This window comes from Perna viridis, chromosome 3 (genome assembly GCF_037379345.1).
Source record: "Perna viridis isolate PV_CMFRI_1.1 ecotype Kerala chromosome 3, ASM3737934v1, whole genome shotgun sequence".
Lineage (NCBI taxonomy): Eukaryota > Metazoa > Mollusca > Bivalvia > Mytilida > Mytilidae > Perna > Perna viridis.
The window spans coordinates 20,136,268-20,161,174 of record NC_142447.1 but is presented as its reverse complement, the minus strand read 5'-3'; the positions used below and the strand labels follow the sequence as shown (position 1 = coordinate 20,161,174).

Here is a 24,907-nt window from a genome sequence, read left to right as displayed (position 1 = left end):
TTCAGGACATCTTAAGGCTGATAATAAATACATTACAGAATCATAATAGAACATTCTGGATTTTAGAAATTGTACAAATTTTTCGTAGTTTAAACTGATGTGAATATCATTTTTCACCACCCTCACTGCCTGAGAGAGCAATGATGACATATTGTGACATCAGAATTCATTTGTTTGTGTTTTTGATTTTTGTTTTCTTTTTTTGGGTGGGATTTTGAACTCAGTTTTGAGTAAAATTTGACATGTTTGCAGGATAGTTTTTAGAGAGGGGCCCCATCTAAAGAAAAATGTATATACGTTAGCCTGAAATCTTGATTTGCAATAAATTTTACCACAAAAACTTTTAAGCCTCCTACTGTTGAGTAACTATGTGTGTTTCCTGCCTCTTACCTATTTTCTTTTATATTTTTGCTGGTTGAAGTTCTTTGTAACAGCCTTGGAATTCTTGAAACATTCTCTTGACATATCCTGGACACATACATGTAGACATATGAGTGACAAAATTGACCACTGATCATATTAGAATTATTGCCAACAAGCCTATGGGGACCGAGAAAGCATCCATTTGATCATGATTATTTTGAAGGAGGGTATGGGAGGGAAAGCTGAAAAAATGGTATTTTCATTGTCTTGGTTCTACCTAATTTTTCAAATAAGCTTTGATTTCTATAAAGGACCAGTTGCAGGTCCCTATTTTGTATCATGCGTTTAGATTTCCTAATTGGATACTTTAAAAAAATATTTCTTCCCAATGTGGTTGATAGTGTGGTCTGTAATTCTGTCTCTATTTCCATGTGATAAAACATAATAATCATGCTGACACAGTTTTATTCCCAATAAAATGCTGATAAAATTACTGTTTGCATTAAACTAAGTCCTTTATAGACTTTTATCACTTTAAAGTCTTATTATTGCCTAATATTGTAAAGCATTAAGATTATTCAGATACAAATCTGGTGTCAACTTTGGAATCTAAGTCCTTATAAAATTCTAATATGGCATTTTCACATCAAAGTTTTGATCTTTAATGTCATTTTTACAAAGCTCTGCATTAAGAGCTATAATTACGTACATATAAATGATACCTTGAACTTTATTTTTGAAAATATTCTTTTGATCATGGACCTGAATTGGATAATATTGCTTCTTATCATGATAATTAATCAAAACTGCAGAAAAAAAGTAGACTTTTATTCACTGAAAACTCCCATTTCTATATTCATGTATTTTAGTGGTAAGATTTGCACTGAGAAGCCACCTTACTCAACTTACTTTGAGTACGACTAGACTGGACTATTTTTTATTTCATTTGCATTTAACATGTTCATTATGAAGTTCGTGTGTACTCAAGCATTAGGGAGTTCTTTCACTCTTTTATTTGCCCACTAGCATCAGGCGACAATAAACGCTATTGTTACCCGAAAATGACAACTGCATGTTTGAAATGAAATCACAATTTCTATAGCTGTATAAAGGTTGGAATTAAATACTTTAAATGGCCAAATCAGATAGGAAAAATAGGCTTTCTTCCTCTGATTTAGGGATATAGCTATGATACACAATTGACACAATAGTCCAGAATCAACGGTACTTCTCAAATTGAAATTTAAGTATGGTTTATTGAAATAGAACCACAGGTTTCTGTCTGTGGATTTCTTGTTGACATTTGGTCACTTTTAAAATGACTATGGCTATAACACCTGTATGAAAATAGAATAGTAAAAATCAAGTATCCACAAGAATCCCATAAACTGCCATAATATAAAATGCTACTGGTATTTGAATTTATAGAATTTCCAATGTATACCACAAATGAATATTTATTGCTTATTAATTAGGGCTCAAAAAGAATGGATGAATTAATTTGAAATATTATACCTTATAAAACTCACGGTTCTTTTGGCTTTTCAGAACTACTGTTATAAATATGAAAAAAGATGAATTTTAAGGTTTGATTTAGACCGCTGTTGAAATAAATGCTGATGGAGTGAATTAAATTTTTGGTTGATCTAGAGGATAAGAATAAATTATAATTGTAATATTTGAGGACCAACTCAAAACGATGGATCCTCAAATTTCAGATTTTGTAAGAAAAACCTAATTGATTCATTGAAAAGAATACGATACAAAAATGTAAATGTTGCTTAGTAGAGATGGATAGGAAAATGTAAGAGGTTGTCCAGGATATCATTTGCTCACTTTTTCTCATGTTTTGCCTAAGATTAACAAAATTTTCCAACAAAAGTGGGTCCTAACTCATGGAATTAACCCCTGGATCTGCAATTTCTTACCATTTGTAAGTGTCAGGGGTGGATCCAGACACTTTGAATAGGAAGGGTGCCAATTGGGGCTTCTCAGAAAAAAAGGGTGTGTGCTAGGACACTATTTGCCATTATAAGTCAATTGACCCATTTTCCATTAAAAAGGAGGGATGCCAACCTCCTGAACCTTCCTCCAGGATCCACCATTGAGTGTTCAATCTCTTTGCTTATTAGCAGCACTAGTGAAGACTTTTTTATGATCTCTGTAAGAATTTACTATTATTATTAAGGTTAGACGATGGTGCATTTGTTGTGTTTCACCATATCTGTTCCTTTATCTGCTTGGGGGTGGGGGGGGGGGTGGGGCATATGCCCAACACAACTTTCCTTGGATCTGTGCCTGGAATACACATATTCAAGTTTCATTTTTCTAGAGGTAATTAATCTATAAAGTTCCACATTTTTTAACTTGTTATCAAACGGGGTATTTAGCTACTTTCCTGTGTTGACAGTATAGTTTGTTCGGTAGCTTTTGTCTGTCAAAACAGATTACAACGTAATTTGTATTGATACATAAGGATTTAACATGCATGTCACCTGCAAATACTAAAATTTTAGCCCTCCTACTTCTGGAAGTATGATAATACAACACATGCAGTATTTGATGTTTTCATTAAGATGTTCTTGTGAGTACAATTCTATATTAGTATCAGGTAAAATTAATTTAATTGTTCATGTCAAAACCCAATCATCTGGGTACATGTACACTGAAAAGTTGGTCCTGTTATTAGAAATGACTACCAGTGGCTTATAACTACAAAAAGAAGGGGTCATATCAATGAAAATAAAATAGATATTATACTGACTAGTTTTATGATGAAGTTATACATAAGTATTTATTGAGCTACCTTCCTAACAAAATTATAACAGTTTTAAAGATTTGCACTTTCCTAAGGGGGCCCTTTTCCTTTTCCTTGGATCTGCCTAGGATTACAGTGATCCACAGAACTTTTAGAATGTGTTAAAAAAATATTATTTTTGCCTAAATTGTTCATTTGTAATGTATTTCATTGATTTTCTGTTTCTTGCAAGAAAAACTAGAAATCAAATATTTATTCCTTGGTTACGTTACTCAGGTAGAAATAGGGAAGGATGATATTTGTATTGAAGACTTAAATGCATATATACCTTTTAGAGTAATGCAAGAAATTTATGTTTCACACATTGCCCGACTCTTACAGGGACTACCACTTAATCACCAAATACATGAACTCATTATTTATCCATCAATCAACCAATCAAAGTACATGTCATACCTACTGAAGTACATGCCTAAATGTTATGTAATACAGATAAGTTAAGGAACAATATGGAATGCATGTTAATGATACTAAATCTCTCTAAAAGGGGGGATATGTCATTGAAGAGAAACATGCAGAGCTTTAAATGCTTTTCTCCATCTTCATATGGAGCTATATACATGATTTAGTATGAGTAGTATTGTATGCAGACAATACCTCCATGGTGTGGTTATCTAATCAAGGTCATATATTTCTCTTTCACACAGGGATCCTGCATATTTGATAGCTGATAAAATCCACCTGAAGAAGTTATTGTATACCAAAGGTACTTTTTAAAGGAGTGGATCTTAGGATCATGTTCAATAAGAAGTTTTGTAGGTAGCTTCATATGTAGATGACATTAATGGATCCTGAGGTGGAAGGAGGAATGTTTAGTGGGAGCCCCCTCTATTGTTTGTTTATTTTGTGCATTTTTTTGTTTAAATAGTGACCAATTATAACCTAGAACCCTCCTTTTTCTGGAATATTCTCTTTCCAAAATCTCTGGATCCATGCATGGCTGGGAGACCATGTTTATGCCTCTGCTGAAAAAAATCTTGTATGAGTTCTTTGTGTTTTAAAGTCTGAATTTTTTGTAATTTTCACCAAAAGTATTGGTAATATTATTTAAAGCGTCTTCTCAATTAAATTGTTAGGCCCATCTTAGACTAAGAATTTGATATGTTAAGTCATTAGTTTTAGGGTACTCTCAAATAGAGCAGAAATATTATATCTGTAGTTCAATTAATTAATCAATCAATTGGGTCATTATTTTAAGTAGTGGTATGGAACATAGGAAGTTTTTTTATAATTTTTGTTTGACCATTTAAATTGTTAATTCTAAGTTATATAAAGTTCAGTCCAAATTACCAGTAGTATGATTCTACACTCAAGGTAACAATTTAAGGATTGACTCTATTGAACGAACACAAAATTTTTTCTGACGACAATCTGAAAATAGAATACTACTTATTTATTACAAAGCGGGATATTTAATGTACATGAATAATAAATCCAACCCAGACAAGATGGAAATTGATAGCTTTAATTGAATTGTTACAATTTCAAAAATGCTATTTGTATTACACATACAGATATTCTAAACCATAGTACATTATTAGGTATTTTGGACGTGAGTCAATAAAATAGGTGTAAGATTTCAGAATGATTTTGTTTACTTTACCATATAAATAAATATTTAATATTTTTGAATTTTTAACAAATGAAAATATTTCTTTTATAGATTAAATCTCTTGAGGTTACAAACTGTCATACTTGTGGTCTATGATATGTGGGAAAGAAGAAAATCATAAGAGTAATTATAAGACATGTAGATGATTTTTAAAACTAATAACATTTTGCAAACAGGTTTTCAAGATTGTAATTATTTGAAATATTATTAAGAATTTGCACACATCTTAGAATTTCCTTCTTCTCACATGTGTAACTAACATCTGTTATTTATTTTGATTTGCATTCTTTTACTTTTCAGACAAAATATACACACTTTTTAGAAAATCCCTACAAGAATAATGGAACATTCCTAACTGATACAGTGTCTTGATTATGTAGCATCTTGATTGGTTCAGTGGATTTCATCTTAGGTCAAAAGAGGTCAGAGTCATCTACATTATTGTTTGAAGGTGAGAGCAGGTTTAGCTGAAGTTAATGGAAAGAAATGGGTCATAACTTCCCAAGGCAAAACTGAGAAAAATAGTTTTGCCTCTAATTGTGTCATTTTGAAAGTGGTTGCTGGTGTTTAATGTAAATCAAAAAGGATATTTTACCACTTAAGTAATTTTTTCCAAGTTTTAGAGGTAAGTTGGCTAGTACTTTATTAGTAGCTACAGTTAATGCCCAGTTAATGGGCTGTATGGTCACTATATTAATCTTGATTTGTGTTAAACCTTTAATGAAGTGTTATTAGTGGTGGTCCAGAGAAGACCATTAAGGATGGCCCATTAATGACCAGACATTTTATGTGCTATTTTAACCTTTGGGCAGATTTATAGGTAGAATAGCTTGAACTTTGCTATTAGAGGGTAAGAATGATATCAGAGGGAATGTTGGTTTGAGGCTTGTGGTTTTAATGAAAAGTCAACACTGCTATTTGAAAGAACTTTTTTCAAATACATACTGTTAATGATGAATGAAGAATCATGATTGAAAAGGGAATTATTTTTAAGAAACTTGACATTTATAATATTATTTTACCAAAACTAAAGCAAACTTATTGACTTTGAGAACAGAAATGTACTTCTTTATCCTAAATAGAAAAAAGTCATAGTAAGGGGTTCCATGAAGCTAATGTTTGCATTTTGATTCACTGGTTGAGGTTAGTATATTTATTTTATAGAGGACAGTGTTGGCTTCAATTTTTCGTTTTGTTAATTCTGATGTTAGTGGATTTCATTTTTTTGATCAGGAAACTTAGTTTTCAATTAAAATCATACCACTGGGTGGAAGTACAAATTCAGATGTGATTGAAACAGGTGAAAGTTAAACCATGAAAATTTAGACCCCTTACGACAAATGTTTTATTTCTATTATTAACATCATCCGCTTCCATTTGAAAAAAAAAAATTTCTTTAAAATGCATTCAAGTACTATTGATAAGCTTAGAGGTATTGTTTTCTCCTCCTTTGAAAAGTTCGAAAAAAACATTAACATATAAAACTATGCATACTTATGTGATGTTTATATTATGATAGATTTTACTGCTGTATGACCATTTCTTCTAAATTGTCCCTAATCAGTCATATTTCTGATAAAGTTATGCAAATTTCTGGTGAGATAAATGGTAGAAAATATTATCTGTCTAACATATTTATGTGAAATCATAATTTACTGAAAGTGTTGTTTTATATAAAATGGAATATTTATATTACTTTTGTCTGATAAATAGTTATTGTTTTGAGTAACTCCAGAAAACTGTGACATTTTAATTTCAGAAATTCTTTGTTTGCATTTTACTACATATGAATTAGAGAGTTATTCTTTTCTTATAAAGGGAAAGGATTTCTGCTACAATGTTATCTGAGTACTAGTTCTATATATATTTGTGCATTGTAAAGTCTGCCTTCAAAATGAATTTCACTGTCTGTCAGTCTGTGTGTTTGTGCTTGTGTGTGTGTAATTAATTTTTACCAAAATAGCTTGTTTGCTTTAAGGATTTGAATAAACTTGCACTAATTAAAACTTGAATGACAAAGAAGACACCTTTTGGTTTCCATGTCAGTTGGTCAAAGGGCAAGGTCACTATTACTGAAAATAGGTTTTGATAAAGAGAGTGACATTGAGAACAACTTTTGTTATCCATGAGTCTAATTTCATAGCTATTTCCTGGGCAACTTTGGTTTTCCCCCAACAATCGGAGTCTTAGTCCATTTTAGTTCTCCCATTGGCTGCCCCATAACAATTGATTGTAACTTAAAAACTGTGAGACATGAATCAGCATCAGTGCCAATTGAATGTGATTTGTTAAATTTCTAAGAAGGGTATTTATTAACTTTGTTATGTAATCAGATTAAGCACAGAGAGTTTCACATTAATTTGGAGCTTTTTGTAATGCATTTAGCTGAGTGGTAAGTGGTCTCTGCTTGAAAGACAAGGGAGTGCTTAGGAGTTTGAGGTGATTCATAAACTTGCATGGTGACTATATTGTAGATTCTGTCCATCTGTCAGTCTGTATTTTGTGTTATCTAGTTGGCCACACTTTTTTTTTTTCAGTTGATCGAGATAAATATACTTCCTCAATATTTCATTTGTATTTATAATTCAGTGAATTATTGGTATTTCTGATTCATCAGCTACTTTTATCAGAGTTATGCCCTTTCAGAAGGAACTCTTTGTATTGCCAATGCAGTACTTCAAGAATTTTGTACTAGCCATTTGTGAAACTCATGTCAACTTCATGTAGCAAAAACAGAATTCTACTATTACTGCAATTTGTTTCTCTCCACTTTGGTCTGTCTTTTTGCCAATTTCTGTGTCTTTCCCCATGAGAGCCCATTATCTTTCAGTTCTGTTACCATGTTGTTTTTGATCAGCCAGGTTCTCTTTTTCCAGATATTGTCCATGTTGTTTTTGACCAGCCAGGTACTCACTTTCAAGATATTGTCCATGTTGTTTTGGACCAGCTAGGTTCTCTCTTTTCAGATTTTGTCCACGCTGTTTTTGACCAGCAAGGTTCTCTCTTTTCAGATACATTTAATGTTGTTTTTGACTAGCCAGCTCTAATCTTTCCAGAAACATTCTATGTTGTTTTTGGCTAGCCAGGCTCTCTCTTTCCAGATACTGTCCTTGTTGTTTTGGACCAGCAAGGTTCACTCTTTCCAAATACTGTCCATTTTTTTTTCTGACTAGCCAGATTTTCACTTTCTAGATACTGTTCATGTTGTTTTTCACCGACCAGGTTCTCACCTTTGCAGATAGAGTTCATCTTACAGTGACTTGTAGTAGTTGCTCCTTGTCCGTTCTGATAAGAATCATGGAATCTGTTCTGGGTGAAATATTTTCAGATGAAATTAAGAAAGTAAAGATAAATTTCAGATTATTGTCTCAATTTTATAAGAGGCAAACCCTGATCAGCCTCTCAGTTGAATTCATGTCTATCTTTTTATGACAACTTATAATATAAACCGTGAAATTTTAGTGGATGTTAATTTTCACTATTTTTTGCGGTAAGAGCAGTAACACGAAAATTAAACTGTTGTGAATATTTTTTGATGAACATTATACTATAATTTGGGAAAGATTGCAAATTAAAAAACTGTACAAAAGTGGATTGATCACAGAAACAGCCAAAAAAAAAAAAAAAAAAAAAGCGAAAATTTCATTGTTTACAGAAATATAATGGAAGGTTTAAGACAGTCTCTGACACAAAACAAAATAATCTATTTTTGCATATAAATATAAGGAAGATCTTTAAACTTATATTCGTTATGATATACTTTAAATCTCCACCATGTCAGCATGTACAATACATTTGTTATAACATTCCTGAGAAATGTGATAAAGTCATCTTTTTGTCAGTATAAACAAAACCATTATATATCCAAGGGCAGAACATCATTTCTATGTAGTTTATCTAACATTCTTTGATCTACAGGATGTAAGCTACCACATTTGGTCGGTTGCAATAATTAAAAAGAAATATGAAAATATCTTTTTTATGGTAAATTTGTTTTTTTTATGTTGAACATATTTTTGTTGTATTGAATTGCTAATGAATTCATATGGCAACAAACTTTATAAGTGGCTGAGTTTAATAAGATTTGATATAAAGAATAAATTATATATTTTTGTAGGTTGAATCATATTTTTAACAGGTGTTTTGATATATGATTGGAAATTGATTTGTAAGATGTCCTATTTTTACCTTTAAGACATTGACAGAATAATAATTTGATAATTTTATTGAAAAAGGTAGACACGTTAAGCTGCCTTGAAATCAATTTGTATATTAAATTATAGTGTTTCAGTCCAATTGATTACTTTTATTAGATACTAGCTTGTATAGTTGTTTTTCTTGTTGTACTACAACATAACTTGTGCAAAAGAGGGGGGTAGATAGTTTTCCATGGAACAAGTTGTACAATGTATTTTTTTTCAGTGCTTAAATAACAGATACTGAATACATTTTATCCATAATGAAGGCAGAGATTTGAGGCAAAATTTTAATGTACATGAACTTTGCCATGAATCTATCCTGTTGGTCTGTCTGTCTGTTTGTATTATCTTAGTGTGTAATATTCCTTTAATTGTGTTAAGCAAAAAAAAATGTTTCAGAAGAACTAAAACAGTAAATTTAAGATTGACCAGTGATTGATTTTAGGGGGGATTCAGGGGTCAAAACACCCTTCTCCATTTGTTGGAAAATTTTGTTAATTTTATGCAAAACATAACAATCTTGAACCTCCCTCCCACCTATTTCTAGAATCCACTTGTAAGCCACCCTTTCAAATTCTCTGGGTCCACTACTCTTTTGGTTTACTCACAAGGGAAGAAAATAATGATCTAATCTTCATTTTTAATGGAGATTTTGAAAATGCATCAAATAATAAATAAATTTAACCAAACTTTTTTTTCTGTGATAACACTGTTATTTTAGCTGAGCTTATCTACAGAATTTGGTTAATGAACATTAATTTTGTGGTTTAAATTTAATTAGTCTACAACTTCCTATAAAATCTGGTTAATGAATATTATTAATGAAATTTATGGTTTCAATGCAATTAGTCTTATCAGCTGCATGATTCTGATCAGAAAAACTTCAATAAATATTCTTGGTTTATTAACATTCGTACAATATAATGTCAAGTTTGATTCTCAAGCTTCTGCTCAACTGGCTCTCTACCTAATAATGAATAATGATGGACATGCCGTCCATAATCATGAACTTCATAATAGCAAATTTGATCTGCCCCTGTTTTACAATCTGTACTTATTACCATAGGGATAGATTTTTTGGTCAATGATTATAAACTCCATGACATCAGATTTGATTTGCCTTCATAGATTCTGATCCAAATTACTTCAAGTTGTTTATCAAAGATTTGTATTGAAAAATATCCAATTATCAGAGGTACATAAATCTCAGTCTTATTATTCACACATCTATTTATCATTTTACTAAGTACTTAGCCTTAAATACCTTTTTCAAGGTAAACTCATTCGATTTCTCATCAATATTACTCATGATAGCGGAAACATTACATTAGGTCATAGTCTGTAATGTGAGAGTTGTATCTCCTACTGTCAAGTTCATGTTATGGTAAATTACACCTGGGTAGATAGATGTACCTTGGTTAGTGATACTGATCTCCTGTCTAGGGGCACTCACAGGTTGGTCCCAGGTGTTTGGAGTCCTGTGGTATGTGCCATAGATCTCCTGTCTATGGGTTTTCACTTGTTAATCTTAGGTGTTGAGATTCCAGTTAAATGTGCCATAGATCTCCTGTTTGTTGGTTCCAGATGTTGTGAGTATAGTGATATGTGCCATTGATCTCCTGCCCAGTGACACTTACTCGATGGTTCCAGTTATTAGAAGTCCTGTTGGCTGTGTCACAGATTTCCTGTCTTATGGCTTTCACTTGAGGTATTGTCTGATTAGTCCAAGTACTAGAAACCCTGTTATGTGTCATCAGTTGCAATTGATCCCATTTGTTTGGAGTCATGATGTCTGTTCTATAGATTTCCTATCTAATGGGCCTTCATCTTTGGCACTTGTGTTGATCCAGGTTTTTAGCTTGGGGATATTCTGATCAGTATATCATATCCAATTTGACCTTATCTGGGGCACTTTAGTTGATCTGATATAGGATGTCCTGTTTTCCATGTCATAGATCCCCTGTCTTTTAAGGTGGGCTCACCTGGGGCACTCTCTGGTTGGTCAAAGGTATGAGGTATGTACTATAGATTTTTTTTCTAATGGCTTTTCCCTGTAATACTTTCTGGTTAGTGCCAGGTGCGAGGAGTCCTGTTAGTCTGTGTCATATGAGTAGTACTGGTATTATAGGTAGTGATCAACTCTCTGTAGAGGGTATTTTTATAATATGGGATTTGTGTATAAGGTTCATTCAGTTACTAAGTTTATGTTTTATACAAGTTATATTGATATATCTTGACGATACACTTCCTTTTTTTAACAATTTTGTAGCAGTTGTACAAGGTTGTGGAGTTCTTTGGGCTAATATATTTTAACTGAATTTTCTTTACATTGAACAAAGATCTGAACATCCTATCTCCCCCATTAACTCATAGAGATCTAATAACTTCCTGTTATCTTAAAAGGAGTATCCAGACAATTCAATCTTAAAGACCGTGGTCCTTTTACCATTCAATTTCTTAGATAAATCAAATCATTAGAAAATTTTTGTCAGAATCTCCGGTCAAGTCAACATGAGATATGAACCATTGTTTATCCATTTTCACAACATGTTTCATTTGTTTTATATGAGGGTAATGCATCTTGCAGATGCCTTATTTCAGTTTAAGCGGTAATACAATTAACAAAATATTTAACCTTTATCCTAAATATTGAATATTCATCTACTTTTTTTCACAATGACTGCTATTTGGTGAAATTTGGGACATTTGAAAACTTTATTTTTAGCTGAGTTATACAAGCCTATGATTTGATAGAGTAATTAAGGGAACCAAGATTCTAGCGGAAATCAAAGGAATGTAGTCCAGGGACCAAGACTAGACATGGAAAAAAGACAATCACAGTGAAGAACACAAAGTAACTAAATTAATACAAAGTAGCATAAGTAAATGAGCAACTTGGACTCCACTAAAAATTGGACCAGATGTACTGGTAGGGTAAGTATCCTGGTCCATGTATTTTTTGATCACATGGAGTACATTTTATTGACACTATAACTCATCTTATCAGAAAAAAATTGCAAAGCTGGTCTATACTATTAGTTCTGGTGGTGCAAATAATAATAATGCACAGTTTAAGTGGTTGGTAGGGGGTTGACCCACTGCCTGATTCTTACAAAGACCAGCTTTAAAATGCTAGATTGATTTGATAATCAGATTAACATAATAAGTATGATTACATGGACTTATCTAATCTCACTTACTTGGAGAAAAAGAAATTCAAGTAGTGTTTCAGATTTGTGTGGGTCTGTCAGCCTTGGACCCTCAATTTCTTAGTTGGACCTTTTTCATTTAACTATGCCTGTACTTTTAACCCTTTTCATTGACACTCAATTTATTAAGGATTTTCAATTTTCTTATAGCGAACCTTTAATTTGAAACTTGGAAATTCATAAAGGATAAAACAGGTAGGGAAATTCATAAAGGATAAAACAGGTAGGGAAATTCATAAAAGATAAAACAGATAGTTGAAAAACAATCAAGGTATCAGTATCAGAAATTCTGGATTACTTGTGAGTTGTAGATGACGCTTACCCTACCGGTACACCTAATCCATGCTTCCAGTCTTTAGTGAAGTACAGGTTGCCCTTTACTTTTGTTTCTTTGTACATGTTTTTTTTATTGTTATTTCATGTTGCATGTGTCTATTTTCCCTGTTTAGTCTTATTATTTTGATTACCACTTGAATCTAGGTTCTCTTGATTATTCTTGCATTTGGTTATTAGGTTCTTACATAAGTGAAAATAAAAGATCAGACTATCTTTCACAAGTTTAGTGGAACAATTGAAAAGACCAAGAGTTTCTCTGAGGAGTGAAAGATAACCGGGTCTTTTATCTATAACTAGTGTAAAGCACCAGTTTCTTCCGTCAAAACATATTTCATTCACTTCTCCTAGAGAGCGCTGCCATTTTTGGAAACATAGTGTATATTGTGACGTCAAATTTCCTATTGACTTTGTTTTTAATATGTCTGTGACACTGCCAATTTTAAGTTGTATAATTGGTTAAGCAAATGAGTTAAAACAAGCACATGTGACCTCATCTTACATGGGTTGTCTCAACTCACAAAGAGCCATTTCCGGAAGAATGGTTCTACTTTACTTGATCTTTTCACTATAAACACTTATGGCCTAAAACTTATTTTAAAAAAAAGTCAACATAATTTCATGCCATAGAGCACAATTGAAAGGTGATACTAATGATTTTCATATTTCAGTTTTATTACTTTTTTGTGGTTATTTAAGCAATTTAAAAGAATTTTAAAAGTGATAAATTGACATATTTTGGTTAAAGAGTGTGTTCATCGTAGACAAGTACATGTATAACAATAGGGCATTTGTCCCCAAGCGGGTAACTTAGGAAAAGAGGCAATTTTTTTTACAATCCTGAATTTCTCTACCTTGATGATCATAGTAACTTTATTGCTAAACGATATCAGACACAGATCACAATGCAAGCTGTCAAGATTAAAATCTTGAACATTTATTTTAAAGATCGGAAATTTGCGTGGATGTTCATTTCATTGAGTTTAAATATATCTCAGGTAAAAAATTTATCATGCAGGTGAATTGTATCAGTGGAAACTTTATGTGTTCATTAATCTCCGTCAAAAATATAAAGAAACTCAGAGGAAAGGACTTAATTTTGGCAGTTTGAAAATTACTTTTTTATGGTATCAGATATATGAATATATATCATATGAAGGAAATGTTACTTGGGACTATTTAGGATTATTTTTCAAAGTTTAAAGAAGTGTTTTAAATACGGTAAGTGTTATCTTTACTTTGATGTGTAAGATAGTTACTTCTTGAACTTTTTTATTGATATTTTAGGGGGAGATCTATTCACATGGAGTGTGACAAAATGTAAAAAGAAGTTGTACTGGTAGTAAATAATTTGATCAGAATTTTTTTTTTTTGCGGGGGCGGGGGGAAGGGGGGGTGGTTAATGAAATCAAATTGTGTACAAGGATAAAATGAAAGCTTCAGAGATCTTAAAATTTCTTAACACCTAAAGAAATGTGGAGATATATTGACATGTTACTATGTTTTGGGGTGAAATATTAGCATGGAATTTGTGGCATGGAAAACGAGCTATAATGTTTTCTTGAACTTGAGGTATTGACATGGAATTCCAGACACATGTTAAAAGAAAGTCATACTGTGTAATTCTTTTATATTGATGTTTTATGTTTGAAATAGTGACATGTAAATACATGACAAATATAAAAAAAAAGTTGTAGAAAAGAGTTCTACTGAATGTTGTGATCGTGGTTTATTGATGTCAGTAATATTGATAGGTGTAAAAATTTGGTGATATATTTGTTGTCTTAGGCGTTAACTTAGTTTCATTTTTTGGTCTTTTGATTTTTTTATTGATAAAAGTTGTATTTGTTTTTACCGTAACTTGTTTAAAATCTTAAAACAAGTGGGCCTCGACTTTAATATATTGTATGATTTTCTGATTTTATAGGGTTTTGATGGCTTGGTTGTTTTTTGTTGTATTAGATGTATATTTGTGTTTGTATTACATTGAATAACATGTTGTATATTAGAAGGGATGCAAGGTTTTCTCTTTTCCTAAAATAAACTACTAGTATGAGTAGATGTACATGTAACAGACATGATTTTCTTCCTATTTAAATAAGAATTCCTACTGTTTAATCTGCAATTTCGGTCTCAAAAGATACAGATTTTAGTCTGAACAGATATAAAACAGTTTTTTTTTCTAGGCATTACCCCCCTAATTCCTATCCCCTCCCCATTTTCCTACTTTTTTGACAATTAGCAAAACCATGTCTGAATTGTAATTCCAATAGTTGGCACTATACAATTTTTGAATGAAGTACCAACACCCAAATCTAGAACATTTTAAGAACACCCTGAACTTGTGATTGGTTCCTTTGATGTATCCATCCTCAGAATCTTATCTTTGTGTTTTAGAGTCTTAGCTCTTATACCGAGTTCATGGATGTCTGAGGATGGACTGTACCTTAGTATCTGTGTATAGTCTTTTTAATGGACTTTTAATGAGGTCAATAAGTCATATATGGACTTGTGGAGTAATATTGAGTGGGAATTTAGTTAAAGTTTAATATCACACTACCTAGCTTATTTTGAGACAAGCTGTCCTTTAATGGCTTCTAAGAAAGAACAGTGAAGTGGAAGTAGACAGGTACTAAAAATACTACTTTCCTTTTGGAAATTTGACAGATCAATGCGAAAGAAAGATCTACACAAGAAAGATCATCCAGTTTTTGTTTCCATAATGTATGTCACTGAGAGACCTAGTATATCCATTATAACACTCTTAGAAAAATTATAGAAAATTGAATTCTGACTGACTTTCACCACTTAACAACAAAACAACTGCTTAATAATTGATATTTCTCTATTTCATCACATTTATACAAATTTGATTGCAAATTAGATCATAAAAAGTTGTGACAGCTGAGAAGGGAATTTCCTGGCCTACGTTTCATGACTGGAATTAATTCCCTGATGATGAGAAAAAGGGTAATATTATCAGCTATTACAGATAGCATGACTCAAGATCAGCCTAAAATGTGGAAGAAAAATATTGATGCATCGATATTAGTCATATTTTGGCAATTTATTGTATCATTTTTTTTTTATAAAAGTTCTTCTTGCAATTATTCAGTTTGTGTATTGAATATATTTATTAGTACATGTACATGTAAAAAGACTTGTATATCACCTCCTATTAAAATCTGCTTTGAACTTTTGTAGAAAGGTTTGAATACAAATATATAGCATTTAAAGTGTGGGGTTCTGTACACTTCTGTTCCTTCTAGCCTTTAATGTTAAAAGAAGTTATCCAGTGGATAAGTCTAGTGCTATCTAAACAAGTTATCCATTGGAGAAGTCTATTTCAATCCATACAAGTTACACACTGTATAAGTATAGTGCTATCTTTATACAAGTTATCCACTGGATAAGTCTAGTTCATTCTATACAAGTTATCCACTTGATAAGTATAGTGCTATCTATATACAAGTTATCCATTGGATAAGTATATTGCAATCTATTCAAGTGATCCACTGGATAAGTCCAGTCCAATTTATACAAGTTATCCAGTGGATAAGTGTAGTGCAATCTATAAAATATATCTACTGGATAAGTCTAGTACCATCTATACAAGTTATTGTTTTTTTCAGAGTTATCCATTTTAATGCAAAAAAAAAGGGACTGGTTATTGAGGTTATGTTATATGCTTTTGCTCAGCTGTTTATTACATGTATCAAATCAATCTCAGATGATGCAGGTTTCTATAATGTCTGATGTCTTCTGTCATGTGATGTGTATACTCAGAACCAAAGATAATCTTCTGTACCCTTTGAAAGTTAATTTTAAGTCTCATTGGCAATGATGCTTCTCATGGTTCATTGTTTAGCAGCACTGCATGTATCTTTGTAGATAAGATGTTCTAAATGATAACCTTTTAATTGTTACATTATGAGGAGGAGCCAGTTTTATTTTTTGATAACGTTCCTTCTAGCTGTTTCAAGGCTAATATGTTTATCTTTCCTACTCAGTTCTCAAAATACAATGCTACTTTATTGATTCCTTTCTCTTTTATGCATATTTCCCATGGGATCAACAAAAACCTACACTCAGAAGTCAGGAGAGGCTATAGCTTTCAGAAATTATTACATTTCATCAATTTCTCCAGGATATGTATGCTTCAAATTTGCATGTAGCCCTTGTTTTCTATAGATTTCAAGTGCATGGATGCCAATTTTCTTGTAATTTTTTTTTTCGTGGATCCAATTTCTATTAACTGGAAACTTGATTGGAATTTCATGTTAGCTTCATTTGTAAAGTTCCTTGTTATTTCCACTGAGTAAATTGAAATAATAGGTAGAACGGGGTTCAAAGAGCAGTTCGGAATGTTCAATAGAAGGCAAACAGGAAAATGGAACTAATTGAATTGTTCATATACCTACAAACAAATGATGGTAGCCCAATACAACAATCTTTATAGGCTTTTTACCTGTTTGTTTTTTTATACTAGTTGTACAGTATTATGTTCACAGTCTTTTCCCTTAACATGGTATAATTACAACAATAGTACAGATGCTCAGTGAGGGGTGTGGTTTAAAGGGAGTATATTTGAACCCACAATCATTATCAATCTATGTTCAAGGACAAGAATCTTAAGGATGGGATACAGAGAGGGAGGTTTTTATGCAGGAAGTCAGATAATTTTTTTAAAAATGCAAATTTTCCCAGACTCTCTCCAATGGACATATTTAATTGTAACACATTTTTAGGGTATAGTGTTAAAAAGCAAACAGAATCAATATGATGAGTATTTTTTGCAACTTAAAAGCAGTGAATTTATTTGGTATAGTTCCATACAAGATATAACATTTACTTTGGCTTGTGAAATTAGAGAATGTTTTAAGTAAAAAATACAACAAGAAGTTGGGAGTTGTCACAGTTTTATATATAGCAAAAAATGATGTCAGTGGTTGTTAATAGCCTTTGGGTTACTGCTTTATAATGAGTCTGTGGCTTAATTCTAGACTCCCTTTCTGATTAGTCCACAAATGTCAATTTTCTTTGTTGACTTCTATCAATAATCATTACCAATTGCATTTAGAATGTCTCTTATTTCTTCAAATTACAACCAGCTTGAGGGAAAAGCTAAGATTTTATAGTGGTTTAAATCATTTAATACCAAACTTTATGATCATAAGAAGTAATTATAATAAATGCAGGACTTGAAGAAAATCTTTTTGAATCAATATTGTGCATGTTTCAGTCCCCGATTAGATGTGACCCCAAGGCTTTTGTTTTCTTTTGTATGAAGGAAGTTGGGGATCCGGACCGTATTATCTCAGCCATCTTAGGTCTCTATATGTCTTTGTGTTCTTAGTCTTTTGACATGACGGATAATGATCTCACTTTAACGCTAGCTTCTTTGTGACTTTGTCAGATCGTTGAGTAAAGTGGTGACATAATGCATCAAGTTTCTAAATTTGCCGTAAATTTTATGCAGGTTTTGGATTTATTAATTTAAATACTATATTCTGTGATGGTAAGTGGTAGCTTTAGCAGAAAAATCAATTAATTCATTGTATTTTTTCACTTCTGAAATTTAAACTATATATTCATGTTTAACTTACTGAGTCTATCTAATAAATAAGGGAACATTGAATGGTATGATTCATGGTATAATGTCGAAGTTTCTTCTTTTATTGTATAACGAATGTTTTAATGCAGTTGGATTACATTAAAAGTACAGTTTTCTGTTTGTTGATCTAAGTTTTGGTAAATCAGGTTGTTTTAGTGTTGACACAAATTAATTTCTAATTTCATGTACTTTGAAACTTTGATTTTTTTCTTGGGTATAAATTTTTATGATTTGAAAAAATAACATTCTACTATGGGGTTTGGGCTTGCTGTCTGTGGCAGATTAAGATGGCAAATGAGTCAACATATTTTTATTATTGTATGGATAAGTAAGAGCAAGGTGACAATTATTAGAATGAAGAACAGGATATTCATGATCAGAGGACAAAACACTGTTAATTAAACAAATTAACTAGGATCTCTCAGAAACTTCAGAATAATTATTTAATAAGCTTCCGAGAGTCTCCACCAAATTGGGAGTCTGGACCAGGTGCAATGGTAGGGTAAGCATCCTCTGCTTTTCTAGAACTCCTGCTAGGTTGCACATAGATTTCAAATTCAGATAAGAGGAAAGAGGTAATATTTGGTATAGTGAATAGACACTTCTAGCAAAGTTGAGTTAAGCCCATAATTGCTTAGCTGGGAGAAAGATAGAAAATTGCAGTGTCACAAACATAAATAAATGTATAACTTACATATCTATAAAAGAGCTGTGATCAGCTGTTCATGTGCTATAAATGTAATTTGACTTATGTACACCAAATTAAGCTTGAACTTTCCCATGCAATGATCACATTAATGATTCATAAATTGGTTGAGGTAATTTTAACTTTTTGGTGACAGTGTAATTGATAGGCAATAGTATTTTTATTACCTAATGAAATTATTTATCATGTTTAATTGTTTATGTCATAGATTCTTTTGATACAAAATGATTAAATAACACTAACTGTTTTTTCCTTATGCAAATGTTTGGTAGTTTTGGTTTCCTGTGGTGAACCATGGACACCAGGCAAAGTGTCTCAAGTAGTGTTTTATGTTGTGAAAACTTCAAAAGAATACAATTATTTGATGATATTCGCTCTTAAATCATTTCATGATATAATATCAAATGCTCCTTGAAAGAAAAGACAAAATTCAGTTTGAGAAATCTAAGTGATTTTTTTTCAGATTCCCTCTTTAATGGGCTTAAATTTCAGTGCTTATAAACTAGTAAGATTGTTGTGGAAGATCCAGGGGAGGATTCCAGAGGTTGGTATCCCTCTTTTATATGAAAATTGTAAAAATGAGCATATCTTAGTCTGGAGCCCAATCTCTTATGGATTTCTTGATTGTACTCTCCCCCCCCATTTTATAAATCTGGATTGAATAAATTAAATATAATTAAAATATTCAGAAATAGTGCTATCACTGTCAGAAGCAGAAAAAGAATCATCAGTTTTCCTTTGCTTTCAAAGTTCTCAAAAAAAAAAAAAAAAAAAAAAATAGTGATTTTGAAAATTATGAATTGTTTACCTGTAAGAGAAACAATTTTTTGTCTGTACTATATCTTCTGTTAATAAAACAAAAATCAGGAAGCTTAGAAAAAACATGGTGTGCAAATATACTATTGCAAGCTAGAGATGATTTCCTTCTATTAAGTGAAGAGGCTATGATGTAAGAGATGGCTAAGTGTGTTATTTCCCAAACCACTATAAAGATGAAAGTCTAAAACAAGGAAAAAAAATTGAGGATGAGTTACTTCTTCTTCAAAATATGTTCTCTGATCTGAAATACTTTTGAAAAGTTCTAAGACCTTGACATTTCACTTCCTAATTGTGCAATGGAATGTTACATCATATAACTACAAGTACTAGATTTTTCTGTATGGTACATAAATCTAGAAATTAAGATCAATATGATTTCAGCCAAGATCCATCTAATTACTGTTTTCATTTCTCCCATGCCATGTTGTTCATAATCAAATTTGATTTTCCAGTATTGTTATATGCATTGATTTGTGGTATTTGGTTGTATATTGATTGGTAAATTCTATTATTTTTCTCTACATGAAGTCAGAATTTCTGGCAGAATTCCTGCCCTTGCTCATCTTCTTGTCAGAATTTTATGTTTCTCCATAGACAAGCTGTCAGCCATATAAATAAACAAAGTCAGAGGAGTGCCGAAGTTTTGGCCATTATGTGGATATTTCCATCCAGTTTATTGATGGGTTGTTCATATATTGTTCCATTCTTTCATAATTTGATTATTTTCCTGTACCATCAATGCCATTGTTTTAATACATTGTTTATGTTTCTTGTTCAAGAACTTCATTACATAAAAATCAGGCAGAGGTTGAATGTTGAAAATTTGGTGATATACATGAAAGAAGTAATTTTAATTAATGATATTGGGCTTCCCAAATTTCTACTGAAATTCCATAAATATCAGGCAGAGGTCAAATGTTGAAAAGTATATACATATAATTAAAATAATTCCAATAATATAATAGCAATATTATTATATACATGAAAAAATTGATGGCATGTTATTTAATGATGTCAATGAAGTCTTATGAAATATTGCATATACCAATCATTGATTCTGCTTGATTCTTAATTGGTGTGGTATTGTGCCTTATCAGGTCAAATTAAAGATAAATTTATAAAAAAAAGTATGTATTTCCAAAGTTTTAAGGAGTTATGTCCCCTTTGTCATGTTATGAAAAAATGTGTCATTTTGTAAGGAGTTATGTCCCTTGAGAATTTATGATATATTTCCTTACACAATCACAGGCTAAGTTTTAAAGTTTTAATTTCTGTTTTTTATTGCTCCATCAAGTGCTATACAGTGAAACCAGTCTAAACTGAACCCGGAATAATTTGGAAACACAGTGAGACCAGACTCTAAACTAAAACTTGGTATAAATCTGAAACATAGTGAAAGCTGTATAAACTGATCCCTGAATAAATCTGAAACCTGTCCTAACCAGACACCTTCTGATTGCCCTGTCTGTCATTTTCATAGCATTCTGTATCTGTCAAAAATAAACACCTGCATAAACTAAACAGAGCATTTAGTGGTTGTACTGTACTTATAATCTTTGAATAGCCACCCTATCTTACAATAGTATGTCCCTGTTGACATCACAGCCTGTATTTAGATGTGTTGGTATCAATCTGTATGAATAGGTTTTGAAGTAAGGTTGTTGGGTTTACACAGTATTAAAAGCATACTTTAAAAATTCACAAGTATAATTTTAGCGATAGTATTACATGGTTTTATTTTCTTTTAATTTCGGTAACTCCCTGTAAATTGAATATTGCATGTTGGGAATTATAAGTAATGTAAACTAACAATTTGGTATAGATTTCTCTATAAAAATATTTTCTTTTGATGGATGTATGATGTGTATGTATACCTATACTGAGGCATGGGTTACTTATGCAAATTTGACATCCATTGAAAATAGGAGAGAGAACAGGCCTTTTGTGAAACCTGGTGGTGATTTGATTCTAATTTTATATTTGGTGTATCATCATACCTTACAAATCAGGCAATATCTACTTTATTATATTTTAGATATAAACCATAAACTATTGTCATGCATTCATATGCATGTGACTCACCTTATGTATAGAGAAGATTTCTTGATAGTGATTTAAAAAAAAAACTCTCAGATGTGCAAGGGATATCGTTTTCATACTTTCTTGTTTACAAATTTTATATCAAAAGCCATAATTTAAGATTGAACAGCTGTTTTAATTGATAGTATCTAGATTTGTCCATTTTAGGAGACATATAGTTTTTGTCAGTGTGCCTGTCTGTCTGTCTGTTAGTCATGATGCTTGTACTTTCTATTTGGCTCATATTATTTATTTCCATGGAATAAAACTTGAAACAGTTTTTAGCTTAAAGCATGATTAATTTTGAGTTTCATCAATTGGTTGTTGAGGCTCACATTAACTTCCGAATTAATGTGAAAGTTGAAAGCACAAATTTATTTGTTATGTATCATTAACAAGATCAAATTAAACCCACTTCATCAAGTTTTATCAGTATTTACAAGCAATTGCATTGTTAACACCTGAACCCTTTAAACTTATACAGGTACCCAGTTACATCATACATGTAGTCAGCTTTGTAATGCAGTAATTAGAAACATACTCCTCAGACTTTTATTGATGTAATTGATTCTAATTTTATGATGATGATTACCTCATCAGAGAGTCTTTGTGTCTTGGCCATCTGGTGTATATATTTTGGCACTGCTTCGTATTGGACTTGTCAAAATTGTAATATATGTTTCTTTGAACTTGCGTAATTTTACATGAGCCTGGAGCAATTGTATCTATGAGCTAGTGAAATGTTCTCATAGTGAGGGTTTTTGTGAGATTTTGTAATTAATGGTAGGGATGAAATGAAACTGTATTTTTAGCCCCCCCCTCCAGGACATAATGGTTTATACTTTTCAAAATTGCTTCGAACTTGATATTACTGAATGTCGTGTGTAATGTCTGTGCATTTATTTTTGGGGTGTGGGGGGAATGGCACCAGAGTCAAATCCAGTTTCCCCTTGCTGGCAGATGTCAATACCTTTCTTGAAAAACCATGCATTTCATTTGTTACTTAAAAGCTCTATTTCTTACCATTTTTGGAATGAGCTTAGACATTCTCTTGACAGCATATTGGTGTGTGGATTTCATGTTTAAAGGTGTTAAAATGTCTATAGATTATAAATTATTCATCAACTTTTGTCAATTTGTTCACAATTGTAATTGAGGAAGTTAAATTTTTGTCTGTTATTAAATTGATTTGTAAAGGTAACCACTGGTCTTAGATTATAGGAACAATACAATACAGTTTGTGTATTGGCATTTGTTTGATTTTTCAATAGTGAGACTGGAGCAAGGAAAAAATAATTTTTTTTTCAGACATGATTGTATTTGCTTGAAAGATAATTCTGTTTTTTTATTTCCTATCTTTTATTTATCATATGTTTACTTCAGATTTAATGAATTTCTGCTCTTTTGTTGGCTAAGATGTAAAATCATGTATAATTTTAGTGTACCCTGGATAGACAATTCATTTTTATGATCCATTTGAAATGAATCACTAAAGAATGTGCCTCGTAACTCCCATTTCAAATCTCTATAATAATGAAGAAAATAGAAGTAAAGGTTTTTGCAATCACTCATTTGCTATAAACACTAAAAGTATCAAACACACCTTTTAAAGAAAGATTTCAAGTATGCCCTTGGAAATTAATGAACTTTAACCTTTAGACAGACAATGCTATATGAATTCATATCACCAACAAGTAACATGTCTAAATGAAGTGTGAGGTACAAATTATTTCATACAGCAATGACAGAAGGTTTGACAGATGTACAAAATGTACATGATGGATTTTGCCCCAGGGGAGGTAATCACCTATCAATACACAGACCTGGCTTGCCTGTTATCTGTGTATCTTCTTGGAAGTTTTCCTTCATAGATCTACTTCAAAGTGTTTATAGTGGAGTGCAAGTAGATAAGCTTATTACTAATTATTGATGTTCTGGTTTCTATTCTTCTTTTCCCTTTTGGTTGCTGATCTTGGCCTTTGAGTTTGATGGATGGGTATATAGATTGATGATTTTGTTTCTGTATCAGTATGCTGTTGATAGGAGGATTTTTCCATCAGTTGTATTTTGGGAGCATTAAGCTTGTAGCATTAGATTTCAAATGCATTGGAATTATATTATTGATGTTTCTTAAAAGTTATTAATAGCTGTTGGAGGGAATTTTTTGTTTACGTGAGAATTCTGCATAAAATGATGGAAACAAATTTTTAAGGTACATTAGCAAGGTAATGTTTAGATGAGTTACAAAGTTTTAATCAAATTAAAGATACTTTCAGTTCTTTTAGATGATGTAATTTTGCATTTTATTTTAGCACAAACATTTTGATTTCATTAGTTCTGTTTTGCTACTTTCAGATATGAAGTGAAAAATGGCGAGCAGGACTAATTCAGTGTCAGAAGTATTTTATTCAGACGATGAATTTTCACCACATTTTCAAAACTTGTATTCTCCAATATCAAACTTTTCCTTCAATTCTCAAGAACTAAATGGGTATATAACACCAGTGAGAAGTTCACAGGAATTCAGTGGATACATTACGCCACAGAAAATGTGTTCTCAAAATGAAGACGAGGATTATGCCCATATACAGTTACCTCCACATAGAGCTGGGTCCAAAATTCCTCCAGAACCTCCAATCAGAACTTCTAGTGTTTCGTCAGTGATGTCAGACTATAGTCAGCGATCGTATCCTATGGCATACGAGCACGATAGGAATCACAATTATGGAAATTACACGTTACAGCATCCACACCACTATCAGCATCATCACCAGTCCAGACGGAAAACTTGGTCACCTAACGGATTAAAATTGAGCATGTCTGGAAACTATTCTGGAAGGCCAAGAAATTGTAGTAGTAGTGATTTATTGGACAATAAATTGAGAAGAGGTGGACCAACAATTTATGAAGACCAAGATAAAGGTCCCCCTAAACTGGCTCCTGTTAGTGGCATGTTACCTAAGGTAAGATATTTACATGGTATCTTCTTGGGATGGCTGGAGAAATTTTCTAGTAGTGGGTGAGTTGTGGTATTGGAACTCAGTATCCCTGTGTATATTAAAGGAACATTGATCCAGTTAAACACAACAACTTAGTTTTTTTTTTTTTTCTAAAAATGGGATGCATGCCTTCCACAGTGGCTCTGTATAAACATT

At 31.9% G+C, this 24,907-nt stretch overlaps 1 protein-coding gene across 11 annotated transcripts in view; it reads left to right on the top strand.

Moving 5' to 3' along the window:
- The window catches only part of LOC148621371 (leucine zipper putative tumor suppressor 2 homolog), a 59,464-nt gene that overhangs the window by 10,041 nt on the left and 24,516 nt on the right, over positions 1-24,907 (top strand). For 3 of the 11 annotated variants that reach the window (XM_088575619.1, XM_088575617.1, XM_088575618.1), the window contains exons 3-5: positions 3,829-3,887; positions 5,094-5,244; positions 24,108-24,715. In XM_088575619.1, coding sequence (XP_088431745.1) covers positions 24,122-24,715 — 594 coding nt within the window. In that variant the 5' untranslated portion in view covers positions 3,829-3,887; positions 5,094-5,244; positions 24,108-24,121. The other 8 variants (XM_088575621.1, XM_088575622.1, XM_088575620.1 and 5 more) reach the window with 7 other exon arrangements.